Raw genomic sequence first — 14,241 nt, 5'->3', positions numbered from 1 at the left:
AATAGCCCAAAAATGCCATCACCACGTAATTAAAATATTCACTTTCTCCTCAATCTTGAACTCACAAAGCACTTGACTGACGCTATAATGTTAGCTGTTTTAATATGATCAAATCTGCAGCTAGAAATCTTGATCCTTTTATACCTTTAATGTGAAAAAATCACAATATCTGTGGGGGGAATTAGTGCAAACCTAAAGAAAATGTGCTTTATTTTGGGGAAAATAAGGTCTGTGTGTGTTTTCGAGCATTTGGTTGACATCATTTGTTGTTATGCTGAAGATTTAGCACTGAAATCATGCCTATTCTGTTTATTTCAAAGATTTTGCTTTTTATTCAGATGCAAAACACAAAACCAGGACTGTAAATACCAAGGTACAAACAATAACTTACGGTTATCAAAGTGGAGTAAAGCAAAGCGTTTCTTATGTGATATATGAGTCATATGCATTTCTTTCCAACACATGAGTGATTCTTTAACAGGGTTTTTAGTGTTCTCAGTGAGTTTAAAATGAACTTGTGATGCAAGAAAATCTCATTCTCTACTGAAAAAAAAAAAATAGCTGCAAAGAATGGGCTTTATGTTCTTCATGCAAAATATAATTTCTTTTGATTTCGGGTGAGCTGTGACCTAGAAATGCTTAGTAAGAGTGTGTGTATATATATATATGCACATATGGTTGGATAAACATAAAGCAATAGCCCAAAAATGCCATCACCACGTAATTAAAATATTCACTTTCTCCTCAATCTTGAACTCACAAAGCACTTGACTGACGCTATAATGTTAGCTGTTTTAATATGATCAAATCTGCAGCTAGAAATCTTGATCCTTTTATACCTTTAATGTGAAAAAATCACAATATCTGTGGGGGGAATTAGTGCAAACCTAAAGAAAATGTGCTTTATTTTGGGGAAAATAAGGTCTGTGTGTGTTTTCGAGCATTTGGTTGACATCATTTGTTGTTATGCTGAAGATTTAGCACTGAAATCATGCCTATTCTGTTTATTTCAAAGATTTTGCTTTTTATTCAGATGCAAAACACAAAACCAGGACTGTAAATACCAAGATACAAACAATAACTTACGGTTATCAAAGTGGAGTAAAGCAAAGCGTTTCTTATGTGATATGAGTCATATGCATTTCTTTCCAACACACGAGTGATTCTTTAACAGGGTTTTTAGTGTTCTCAGTGAGTTGTTTTCCTCAGCGGATGAGTACAGATCGTGGGTGATTGGATTAGCGTCGGCTGTTTTTGCACTTTATTTTAGGTCATATTTTCTAATTACCAGATTGTTTGGATTTAAAGTGAACTGACAAATAAAGGTCAGAGATGGAAAGTGTCCAGCTAAACGCCTCACATCTGATGTTACGTGTTCTCATGTCTTACAGCTACTCTTTATTTTCTTAACACTGTAAACCATGCAACACTTAGCCTGTGATCTACATCAATTAACATCAATTAGGCTGGATTGAATGATTTGAATTCTATTTATTTTTCTGAAGTGAATGTGTACAGTTGGATGATTAATATAAAAATAGCAATTTATTCTCAGCTGAAGGAATAAACAAAATTCATTTAAAAATGTGTTGCTTCTTTTATTCTGTACATTTAAGATTACCAGTTTGCCAAAGTATTTTTCTAAATATAAAAGCGATGCATGCTGATGAACACGTTTTGATGAAAGGACTAAATAAAAAGCAGTAGATTCTGTTAAATTAGATTATAAGTTTATTCAGCAGGTTATTCAGAAAAAAAATAAAATTAATAAATATATAAAAATGTCTTGCAATGGAAATAATAAAGTAGTATAATAATAAATAATAGTAATAAACTGATAATAGTAATGTACCTTTATTATTGTTAAAATAATATGTTGCTTAGAATATTCAGTGTTCTGTTGCAGGCAGTTCTCGTTTATTTATTTTTTTGTGAAAAAAGACAGTATGTGTGACCCTGGAGCACAAAACCAGTCATAACGGTCAATTTTTCGAAATCTGAAAGCTGAATAAATAAGCGCTCCATTGATGTATAAATATCCTAATGATTTTTGGCATAAAAGAAAAAACTATAATTTTGAGCCATACAATGTATTGTTGTCTTTTGCTACAAATATACCCCAGCGACTTAACACTGCTTTTGTGCTCAAGGGTCACTTATTAGGCTAATATTATTAAATTAGTATAAATAAATTAATAGTAATATTATTATATTAATATTGATTAACATTATAATCTTTACTACATTCACATACAAAAAAAACAAGATAACTCTTCAATTAAAAAATCAAGACTGAGTTTTACAAATTATGTGATTTATTTTTCAGTTATATTATTCATTTTCTCTGTGTTCTCTGTGATCATATTTTGTATTTCTTTCTTATTTCGCTAAAAGTAGCCTGATTAAAAAACAAACAAACATTTTTTTCGTTAAATTTACACACAGAAGGAGCAGCGGACAGTTTAGATCGTGTTCCGTGTTTCCGGTCGGACTCCTGTCGCGTCGCACTCTTTTCCGCTTCGCCTCCATTAAAGGACTCAGCGGCGGTTTGCGGGTCAATTTTTAAAACTAGTTTGGCAGAATCCGATATTAATCGGAGCCATCCGAACAGCAACCATGGTAAGACTTCGTTATTTGTCTTATTAGTGTACGATTAAACAACTATCTTAATATTTCTGCTGTTTAGTGAAGATTTTGAATTAAAACTGTGTTCGTTATCATTACGTCGTTGATGCGTAGAGCTAGCGATCGGCTAACAGCCGAAGACCAATAAAATAAGGGATTTAAAACTCATTAGAAATTATAGTTTGTTTCTGAAACAAAATGCAGGAACCTTTCTCTAAAATCCAGTCTGGAGAGTGATATGACCGTTAATGGTGGTGAGCGTCGTTTGTTTGCTCTTGTAGTACAAAGATCGATTTAAACCATTTTATATGATTACATAATTATGCAAGTCTGAATGCAAACGTATAAGTTATGTTTTGCAGCACATTTTTAGGAGTTTAAGTCTATTGTTTACGTTATTTGTCTGCTCCAGTGGGGAAGAATAAGCGGTTTAGCTGCGCAACGCAATCAGGAAGAAGACTTTTATTTTGCTCTCCGATTATTTCCGTCGTGGTCAATAGTGCTTTGATTTATTTATTATCTAATAATTAGATTTGCATGCTTTAAGTATTCACCGTAACTATTGGTTTTCTCTTTTTGAAATAAACATCCAAAACACAATGGACAGTAAGAGTAACTTGTGTACCTTGAACAGGGTAAATTGCAAAATAAAAGTCCTATTCGTTACCAGTATCTGCTGGTCAGTGTTAGTTTGATGCATGTGTATCTGTAATGTTGTGTTTAACTCTTGTTTGTCTTCCAGACGGTGGGTAAGAGCAGTAAGATGTTGCAGCACATCGACTTCCGGATGCGCTGTATCCTGCAGGACGGCCGGATCTTCATCGGCACGTTCAAAGCGTTCGACAAACACATGAACCTGATCCTGTGCGACTGTGACGAGTTCAGAAAGATCAAGTGAGTCCATCGTCAACCTTAAAGTCCCCATGAAATCAAAATTACAGTTTTTTTTGGGTGTTAGTATCAATATGTTAGTCTTAAGGTTATCTATAAGGCAGTGTGCTCCAAAACGGTGACAAAATTCGCATTTAGAAGATATAAGCATTCAAAGCTTGCAGTTCATCACTTCCGCCAAAACGGCTCAACGATTTTTCTGATGTCAGTCTGGTTTCGCGCTGTGTCACGCTAACCACCGTACCGCACACACACTCTGCTCCGGTCCAGAGACACGATAGCATGGCACGGATCACATGCGCGAGTCGGCGCAGACCACAAAATGTATCGGAGCTATTTGAATTCTACACAGAATGCTATATTTTATAACAATATGGATGAGATTGTGCCTGGCATACCCTGTCAAATGCGGCTTTACAGAGCTCAACAGCTCTAGCCCAAGCTGTGATATAAACAAACGCTATTGGCTATTTTAAAGGGGCGGGGCTGCTTGATATGTCCCGCCCTGTCTTCCTGTTTCAGTTAAAATGACGTCAACACATAACATCATTAACTCAGACTCTCAAAGGTACATGTACTAATATTTCAGGTATGACCAAAATCATAGTTTACTAATAAAGTATTAACTGTTTCCTGAAACAACAGCTAAAGTCCCCATGAAATCAAAATTAAAGTTTTTTGGGTGTTAGTATGAATATGTTAGTCTTAAGGTTATCTATAAGGCAGTGTGCTCCAAAACAGTGACAAAATTGGCATTTAGAAGATATAAGCATTCAAAGCTTGCAGTTCATCACTTCCGCCAAAACGGCTCAACGATTTTTCTGACCTCACATCGTACTTCAGCTTCTCATCAAACTTTCTGTCCAATCAAATGCTCTCTAGAATCCGAAGCCCCGCCCCCTACACTATAAAATAGAAATCGGTCACTTGTCCACAGAGTTAGTATTTTCTGTGCAGTGAATGGCACGTAGTGCACTATATAGGGGACAGGGAACAATTCAAACAGTGTAAATATGCTTTCCATTGAGGAAAAAAAGAAGTCTGGTTTCGCGCTGTGTCACGCTAACCACCGCACCGCACACACACTCTGCTCCGGTCCAGAGACACGATAGCACGGAGCGGATCACATGCGCGAGTCGGCGCAGACCACAAAATGTATCGGAGCTATTTGAATTCTACACAGAATGCTATATTTTATAGCAATATGGATGAGATTGTGGCTGACATACCCTGTCAAATGCGGCTTTACGGAGCTCAACAGCTCTAGCCCAAGCTGTGATATAAACAAACGCTATTGGCTATTTTAAAGGGGCGGGGCTGCTTGATATGTCCCGCCCTGTCTTCCTGTTTCAGTTAAAATGACGTCAACACATAGAGTAACGTTGCACGTTTCTAAGCATTTCAGGGGACCTTTAAACGCAGTGCATTATTAACATATTTATACTGCGGGGCCGTTGAATGCTTGAATCTGATTGGCTGACTAACGTTCTGAGGTGTGCAGTTACTTTCAGGGAAACGCACTGCAAATGTAGATCAAGGCAGCTCTTGACCGCATTACACGTGCATATCACTTCACCAAATTATTTGAGTTGTTTCAAAGGTCCTTACAGACTACAACAGCAAAAGAACCAAAACCCACAACGACACCGGCCAAACACAAAAATTTTAGTAAACAATAGGATAAAAACGACATTTTATGTACAGAAAGCACATACTCTGTCTCTCCCGCTCTCTCCCTTACAGACGCACATACATACAGTTTGCACACACGTTAGCATATTTTAGCAGTAAGATAGTTTAGCAAACTACATGACTTCTCACACGCGAGGTAACAACGGCGCTGTTCGTGAAGAAACTTAAACTTTCCGAGGTGGGCATTGTTTTCTAAGAATTCAACGACCCGTCATCAATTATTCCATACTCATGGATCAGGATTTAACTATCTGTGTCCTTCACAGACCCAAGAACTCCAAGCAGCCGGAGCGAGAGGAGAAGAGGGTTCTCGGTCTGGTTCTGCTCCGAGGAGAGAATCTGGTTTCTATGACTGTAGAAGGACCCCCTCCTAAAGACGTGAGTCTGCTCTGAGTCTGATGAATGGTTTGTTGTTGTGAATGCAGAGAGTGATGTGCTGTTTCTGTGTGCTCAGACTGGCATCGCCCGCGTGCCGCTGGCAGGAGTTGCTGGGGGTCCGGGGGTCGGCAGAGCTGCGGGGCGAGGCGTTCCCGCCGGAGCTCCAATGGCACAGGCCCCTGCTGGACTCGCCGGCCCCGTGAGGGGAGTCGGAGGCCCGTCACAGCAGGTACACAATTTACATGTAGAATTTTAAATTGATTTTTGCTACTTTTGTTCTCATTTTATGAGACTATTTAGTTTTCTGCTGTCAATTGTGGGCCATTTCAGAGTTGTTTTAACTTGACTATTTAATGTAATTCTTGTTAAATGCACTAATATGTTAATAAAAAAAAATCAGTGAAATTTGGCAGTGCAATAAAATGATGCCACAACTGTTTGGATGAGCAATAAATACTTTTTTTTTTGTTTGTTTTTTTTTTTACATTTTATTTATTTTTCCAGTAAGTATGGGTGCAGTATGTGCTGCAAAACATGAATATTTATTTATTTATCTATATACGGGTACAGGATTAAAACTTTTTTTTTCCCTAAAATATTTTACACTTTATACATTAACAAACATTAACATCTAATTGTGATGCAATTTGTTTTAATTTAAATGTATTTTTAAATAGATTTTAGTTAATTATATTTTAATTATTTTAGTTGTTTGTCACCATTTTAGAATTCTAGTTAATGGTTTGATTTAATTTATTTCATTTGTTTAAAATGATTTTAATTTACATTGTTCATATTTGATCACTTAATCTTTAGAATTTAATATTGTTTAAAAAAACAATTTTTATATAAAGTGCATTCACTCAGGGACTTGTTTAGTAAGATTTTACCAGGAAATATTTTAAAATGTATCATTTATTAAAAAAAATATATATATATAGTTTTGACTTCTGTATTTTTGTTATCTTGGTTTTTATTTTGTGTTTATGTAATTCTTGTATTATTGTAACTCAGTTTTTGCCAGGAAGATAGCCTTAAATGCTGACATGGCAATAAAAATAAATAACCATTACTACGGTTTTAATAATTTTATTACTATTAAATTTTTTTTATTTGTCATTTTGTGCCATTTGAAAGTAAACCGAACCGTCGCTCTCTTGTGTAAAACATGGTCTCTCTCTCTGTCTCAGGTCATGACCCCTCAGGGGCGAGGCACGGTTGCGGCCGTCGCTGTGGGGGCCAGTATAGCCGGAGCTCCCACGCAGTATCCTCCGGGCCGGGGTGGACCTCCTCCTCCGATGGGCAGAGGAGCGCCCCCTCCGGGTGAGTCTCTCTCTCTACTGCTGTGTCTTTCTGATGGCTGTGCTGATTCGGCAGCTGTGATGACATCAATGTTTTCTGAGGCTGATGACGAATCTACTCGAGTGGTAGCAGGATTACACTGAGCTCAGAATCACATGGCTGTCATCATGCGGCGTGATGGTTAAGCTTCACCCTCGTGCTCACGTCTCCCTCTGCCGCAGGTATGATGGGTCCTCCTCCAGGCATGCGGCCGCCCATGGGACCGCCGATGGGGATGCCGCCCGGCCGCGGCGCTCCGATGGGAATGCCTCCTCCTGGCATGAGGCCGCCACCTCCTGGACTGAGAGGTAAGTTATTTTGTTGTGGCTTTCGTTATTTTTAGTAGTTCTTATGTCTATATAGTAGGGCTGGGTAAAAAATATTGATATCTCTATTTTAATCGATTCTCGTTTTTACGAAACGATATCGATTCTTAAATCCAAAGAATCGATTATTCTAGCCTGTTTTCAGTTAATGGACGCAACATTGAAGGGCACCTCCCATTCAATAAATCGCAATAAGCATTGTGCTTTTAATATGAAACCAAGTCTCCGATTTCAAATTCTGTCCATTGTATTGCAGTATTCAAACAATAAATGTCATTTTGGTGCTGTTTAATGTGGACTGACAGTTCGCTGTAGCGCCTCAGTGAACTGATCATCTCCTCCACATTAATACCAGTTTCAGCACAAAATAAACATGACTAAACATCCGAAGGTAAGTTAAAAGAAAGGGTACAACTTTACAATCCGTATCCTGTCTCATGTAATAGCTCAATCAGTGTTTCAGCCGCGCAAAGATGTCAATATAACGGCTTGTAAACAATGTCACGTAACGTCACATTTACCTCAGAAAAACATATTCGGTGACCATAAACTCATTAGTCAGCTAGAAAAATAAACTGTAGAGAGGGGCATTTTGCTAAATATATGGTCTATATATATCAGGGTTTAATTTGTTTATGACAGCCACCATTTAAATGTTTATATTTAAAAACAAAAAAACTAATTGAAGTAGAAATATTATGTTAATGTAACTTTTATTATAAAAACTTAAGTGTAATTTTAAGCAGATGTATAGTCTAAAACAAAAAGTCAGTTTTAACTTTCAATATTATAGTAATGTAGTACCAACTGACTCTCATGTATATTTTCCTTGAGAAAATTTGGCATGTGTACCTTGGATAGATAGATAGATGGATATATATAAATAAATTAAATCTGTATCGAATTGGGATTTGAATCGCAAGCTTGTGAATGAGAATCGAATCGTGAAAAAGTATTTTTAAATTTTAGTTTTTTTTTTTTTTTTCTTTTTAGTTTTTATAATGAAGTATATCAAGTTAAAATAAATAAAAGTGTTGCACTGGCAACTAGCTGAAAAGGTATTTTTTTTATTTGTTTGTTTACATTTTTTTATTTCAGTTCATATTTTACTTCACTATTGGGTGTTGATTTATGGCTTTAGATATTTTCCTTTGTGTGTGTTTATTTTTTATTATTATTATTATTATTATTATTTATTTTTTAATTTTTTTAACATCTCTAGAAATCAAAAATCTGATCATTTAGGCCAGTGGTCAGCAACCTTCTTTTTTTTTTTTTTTTAAGCACAAGATCCCTGACCTTGTCCTTTATGAAAGACTAGGTCTACCTATTGAAGAATTGATTGAAAAAGACAGCCCAGATTGTACTTCCGATTTGAGGCCTTTTATTTAGTATTTGAATTAGTGATGCACCGATCATGGCTGATTCAGATTTTATTTTTATTTTTTTAAATCTAGCAAATTGGCTGATACTGGTTGCTGAATTATTATTTTTTTTTTTTAAGCAAATTTATTTATTGGATATTTGCTCTATAACAAGCAAACTGGCCTTGAACAAAAATATCTGTAGACATTTGAAATTAGAGGCAACCACTGCGTTCTAATCACGATCCAAACAAAGATGCTACACACGTTGAACGAGCAGTTGTTTGAATTAGATTGTATAATTTCAGGATTTAAAGCAAAAACAGAATGGTCTGACTTTAGCTTTGTAATATTATGCTACATAAAATATCTGCATGAAACAAAAATAGAAGACCGATTGAGACCGCTGATCTATAATAGAATCATCCGAGATTGAGATGCAGATTCACTCTCTGACAGCAGGTGGCGCTTATGGAACAGCCATGATTATATTAAAGAAGAAAATGCATTGCCATCTAAACTTTTCTCAAGACTTTCAGTTCCCTTCAGTGATGCATTAATATAACCCCACACCCCCAATTCAATATGTATATTTTCTTCCTATATTTCGACCATCGTGAGTAGGGCTGTGCGATATTGAAGAAAAATGTGATATGCGATAACTCATTAAATAATTCGATATGCGATACGATAATGCTTAAAGTGCCACATGCTCAGATGAAACGGTTTTACTTTAGTCAGTTCTGTGAACTTTTATAATTATCTTGTCATATATATATATATATATATGTATGTGTGTGTATATATGTATATGTATGTATGTATATATGGTTATTTGTATGTATGTGCCAAGAGTTCCTGTAAAACCACAACAAATTCCTTGTGTTTGCGCACACTTAAGTGGTGAATAAAGCTGCTTCTGATTCTAATAAAACAGCACCCCTACAACAACTTCTGAAAATGAACGGTAGTGTTTTACTCGAGCATTACATAAAAATGTCATTTTAACATGAGTTTAGGAACTGAATAATAAAAAGGAAAAATAAAACACTGCTTAGTATTTACTCTTTGAATTCAATATGCACTGATTCGTATTTAAGCTACAAAAGTTATTTAGGTAAGAGCAGTGAGTGATATTATCTTTGTCTTTTGTTCATGGCCCCAAATATTGCAAGCTGTAGCGATATGCATATTGCGATATGTACATTTGCGATATTTCGATATATTGCACAGCCCTAATCATGAGTGAGCTGCTCTGCCCACAGTATTTTCTCCTCTTTGCATCCGTCTTCAGCGTCTCTGGCATCTGTTAACGTCATGTTTACAGACTCGGGTGTGATGTATTTTTCTTTATCACTGTCCCAGTAGATCCTGAAAATAACAGACACATGAGTACAAAATTGGAGAAATGTAATGCAATTTTGTACTTTTATTTTATTTTAAGTTATTTTCGGGATCTACTGGAACAGTGATTAAGATCTTCCAGTCAAACGCGAATGACGGGTTGGCTAAATGGATCTGGTTTAAATGCACATGCAAATGAGCTGCTTTTTTTTTTTTTTCTTGCCTGATTTTGAAATTGTCCTTTTGTGTTTCACCAGGTCCTCCTCCTCCAGGCATGCGTCCTCCCAGACCTTAAACCTCTGCACGGGACTGAGATGAATGAAATGCATCTTTTCCTTGTATGGGAAAGTTTGGCTGCAAGTTCTTGTATAGTTTGTTTTTTGTATTTTGTATTTTCTTTCCTTTTTTTAAAAAAAAAATAAAGTGTCAAATTGACATTTATGTTTGAATGACTCCTGTGTTTTGTTTTCAGTTGATACCAATTAAACAAAATATTTACCAATTAAATATAAAAAATTAAACTAGTACCAGTTAAATTATTCTGATGTAACTAAATAGATCAAAAACATTTATTATGAATATTTCAGTGTTTCTACAATGCACTTCTCAAACTTAAACGTTCTTTTAAATTGCCTAATTAACAGTTCTGTGAGTAGAATTTATGCTTTCAGCTTCTTGTAAATGTATAGTTTTAAATAGTATTTTATAACTTGATTAATTGTATTTGAATAAATTTAGTTTTACTGTTTTAAACTTGATTCTTTTTATTTAATTTGAATGTCTTGTTTTTATAGAGTTTCTATATTCATAATTTATCACTTTATCAATTTTTATATAAAAGTAAATGTATAGTGATGCAATGGCATGTTTGGATGATGCATACAGTTCATTTTAGAGACCCACCTTCTTATTGAAGGTCTTGATATAAAGTAAAGAAATAAAACCACATTCAAGCTGGTTTTGTGTTACACATTTTCAGAGGCATTCCGTATTAATAGTTTATTTTTATAACACATCATAGAAGCTTTTATTAGAAGTTCATTAGTACACTTTATTGCGTTCACTTTAAAATTCAGCCACTTTATGTGTAAAACATTAATTTATTGTTCATATGTGCTTTTACACTGACAAATGGCACAGAGGCTTTTGTGAACATTTGTGATGCAAATGCTGAGATTTATTTTGTTTTAATTGTTTTAATTTGAGCCTTTTTATTGTTGCCAATAGTGGCAGTATTTTAAATGTAATCATTTAATGATTTTTTTTTTTTGTAATTATAATTCTTTTAATTTATATTAAGTTATTAGTTTATTATTATTATTGTATGTTATACTTATATGTCTATATATTCTTCTGCCAGGTTGTAAAACGAGGCCTGGTACTCCAAACCCTATCAAAATGTATTCTCTGAAAGGACGGCTATGTCCAATATTGATTTTTTGTTTGTTTGTTTTAATCATATTTTGTGTTCGGAGACCCTTTAATGTACATATGCTGTCATCTGCAGTCTTAACTGACTTCATATAATTTTAATCGCATAATTTTGTATTAAAATGATTTACTTTATTAAGAAGAAGAGGCGTCCGCAGCAGCGGTCTCGTCCTCCGCGCCGCTAGGTGTCAGTGTGCTCTCATGAGGCCGCCGCAGCCGCTGATCAAGAGCCGTGAGAGAATGACGCAGATCCGCTGCTTCAGCGACGCACGTGTGGAAATCAGCATTGAACGCTGTTAGAGTGTCAACAGATACAATTATATTTATGATTTATTAAACTGTAAGATCACGTCTCCCTTTGGTAGTTCGATATATTTGTAAAGATATACACTATATATATTTATATATAATATCGCCTGTTTTAATAAGGAGTGTGTGAAGTTTATTTTGCGAGTGCGGCACGAAGATGTTTTCAGATCTGGATCTGATCAGAACTATCGATGATAATGATGAAGGTCCTGAGGATCCGGACTCAGCGTCTGACGATGAAGCCGTAAGTTCACTTTACTGCTATCTTAGTGTCATCATGTTTTTCCTTTGGCCTGTATTGTGGTGATACTATGTTGTTTGAGAATGTACCGTGGTAATACCATGTTTCGAGGTGTAAAGTACCATGGTAAATGATGTTGTTTGATGATGTGCCATTGTAGTGCTGTGTTTTGAGCCTGGTAAAACCACGTTTTTTGATGTGCAGCATGTTATCTGATGTTGAATCCATGGCAGTACTATGTTTTAAACTTTATACTGTGGTTCTATTATGTTTTGGGCTGTGCATTATGGCAATACTATATTGTTTGAGGTTGTACCATGGTAGTGCTATGTTTTGATCATTATACTATGGTAAAACCACGTTTTTTGATGTGCATCATCATGGTACTACCTTGTTTAAGGATGTACCGTGGTAATACCGTGTTTTGAGTCGCACCGTCGAACGATTAATCGCGATTAATCGCATTCAAAATGCTAAAAAATAACACTGCCAAACACACATGCTAAAAAACAACAACTTACACATAGTAAGAAATGGTTATAAGAAACTGAAACAGAAGCGAAACAAGTAATAGAAAAGAGGAGAAATAAAAAGCGATACTTATTTGAATGTTTTTGTTTACATAATATATGTAAGAATGTAATGTGTATATACATAAATATTTTCAAAATATATTCTGTATGTGTGTGTATTTATATATACATAATAAATAAACACAATACACAACAAAAACTTTTTGTGTGTGTGCGATTAATTGCGATTAATCATTTGACCGCGCTAGTTTTGCGTCTGTTGATATTACATTTACATTTAGTCATTTAGCAGACGCTTTTATCCAAAGTGACTTTACAAATGAGGACAATGGGAGCAATCAAAATCAACAAAAGAGCAATGATATGATATATGATATTCCATAGTAATACTGTATTTAGAGCCTCATACTGTGGTAATGGCAAGTTTTTATGTGCATCGTGATAATACTATTTTATCTAGTGGTATATCATAGTAATACGGTGTTTTGAGTGTCATACTATGGTAATACCATGTTTTTTATGTGCATTGTGCATCATAATAATACGATGTTACTTGCTGATATACCATAGTAATACTGTGTTTTGAACCTCATACTGTGGTAATTTCATGTTTTGCATACCATGTCAATCCTGTGTTTTTGAGTGTTTTTTTTTTGTTTTTTTTGATCAATACCATTCTATCACCACTTTTTTTTGTGTGTACATGCTTGATGGCAATACTGTGTTTTTGGACTTTTTTTTTTTTTTTTTAGCACAAACCATGATACCATGTTAATACTATTGTAGAATTTGGACTGCACATTGGTAATACCATAGTATAAGTGTCTTGGAGTACCATGGTATACGAGTATGGTTATCATTCATGCACCAAAAAGTTATTTCAATACCGTGATAATACTGTATACCGTGATAAAAGCATTAGCAATTAATCGCAACATGAAAATTTGATACCGGCATATCCCTAGTCGTGTGTTTATTAGTCATGTTGAATCAATAAAAGTTAAATCTTCTGTTTATTCAGCTGCAGCGATAGGCATTTTCTGGGTTTCTTCTGCGAGGCGTATTTGGAGTTTCAGCGCGAGAGCGCCCTCTGGCCTTTGGATGGAGATTTACTGCTGATCACAGAACTGTGCTTCACTGAAAGATATGCATGACAATCGCAGCTTCTTTCGAATCGCAATCTCGATTCCATTTCGATTTATCGTGCAGCCCTTACATGCAAATACCACAGCAGATGAATGGTGTTTTTCGAAGTACCATAGTATTGGCGTCTGATACCATCAGTGCACCATGTTAAGGCTGTTAAAGTGAGCTGATGGTGGTGTGTATCGTCAGGAGCAGCCCATCGTGTTGAGTAAGCAGAAGCGCGCTCTGAAGGGCCGCGGCGCTGGAGAGTTCAGCGCAGGTTTTGAGTTCGGCGAGCGGGAAGGACTGTACAGCGAGGACTGGGCCATGGCAGACGTGATGGCGCAGCTCAAGAAGAGAGTGAGTGGGACTCTAGCTGCGTCCCAAATGACGCACTATGCACTCATACACTATGTACTTATGCACTATGTACTCAACCATGTATAGTATGAATTATATAAAGTTATTTTGTCATTCATAATCGGAGTCTCATAGCCCCTCCCCCTTTGGTACGTAATTAAAGCTGCGACAATTGAGTGCATGAAGTGTCCAACATTCCACACTTAATTTTTTCGGTTAAGTGCATCATCCGGGTATTTAAAGTGCACTTTTTCTTTTTGGAATTTTCAGTGTGAACGCAC

The 14,241-nt window shown here is 35.7% G+C and overlaps 2 protein-coding genes across 3 annotated transcripts in view; both read left to right on the top strand.

Moving 5' to 3' along the window:
- Positions 1-2,484: 2,484 nt before the first annotated feature.
- On the top strand, positions 2,485-10,343 carry snrpb (small nuclear ribonucleoprotein polypeptides B and B1). The gene is made up of 7 exons (XM_016552672.1): positions 2,485-2,619; positions 3,368-3,519; positions 5,475-5,586; positions 5,663-5,815; positions 6,777-6,909; positions 7,110-7,235; positions 10,219-10,343. The coding sequence occupies exons 1-7, from the start codon at positions 2,617-2,619 to the stop codon at positions 10,254-10,256; spliced, it is 717 nt and encodes a 238-aa protein (XP_016408158.1). The 5' UTR covers positions 2,485-2,616; the 3' UTR covers positions 10,257-10,343.
- A 1,263-nt stretch (positions 10,344-11,606) lies between these two features.
- ddx27 (DEAD (Asp-Glu-Ala-Asp) box polypeptide 27) overlaps positions 11,607-14,241 on the top strand; it is a 20,592-nt gene continuing 17,957 nt past the window's right edge. Inside the window, exons 1-3 of one of the 2 annotated variants that reach the window (XM_016552646.1) lie at positions 11,607-11,664; positions 11,810-11,945; positions 13,811-13,960. In XM_016552646.1, the coding sequence (XP_016408132.1) occupies positions 11,859-11,945; positions 13,811-13,960 (237 nt within the window). In that variant the 5' untranslated portion in view covers positions 11,607-11,664; positions 11,810-11,858. Of the gene's footprint in view, positions 11,946-13,810; positions 13,961-14,241 lie in introns of both variants that reach the window. The other variant, XM_016552645.1, reaches the window with a different exon arrangement.

This window comes from Sinocyclocheilus rhinocerous, unplaced genomic scaffold (genome assembly GCF_001515625.1).
Source record: "Sinocyclocheilus rhinocerous isolate Xijiao unplaced genomic scaffold, SAMN03320098_v1.1 scaffold795, whole genome shotgun sequence".
Taxonomy (NCBI): domain Eukaryota; kingdom Metazoa; phylum Chordata; class Actinopteri; order Cypriniformes; family Cyprinidae; genus Sinocyclocheilus; species Sinocyclocheilus rhinocerous.
Note: the sequence above shows the minus strand (reverse complement) of the source record. Positions and strands in the feature narration are given on the sequence as shown.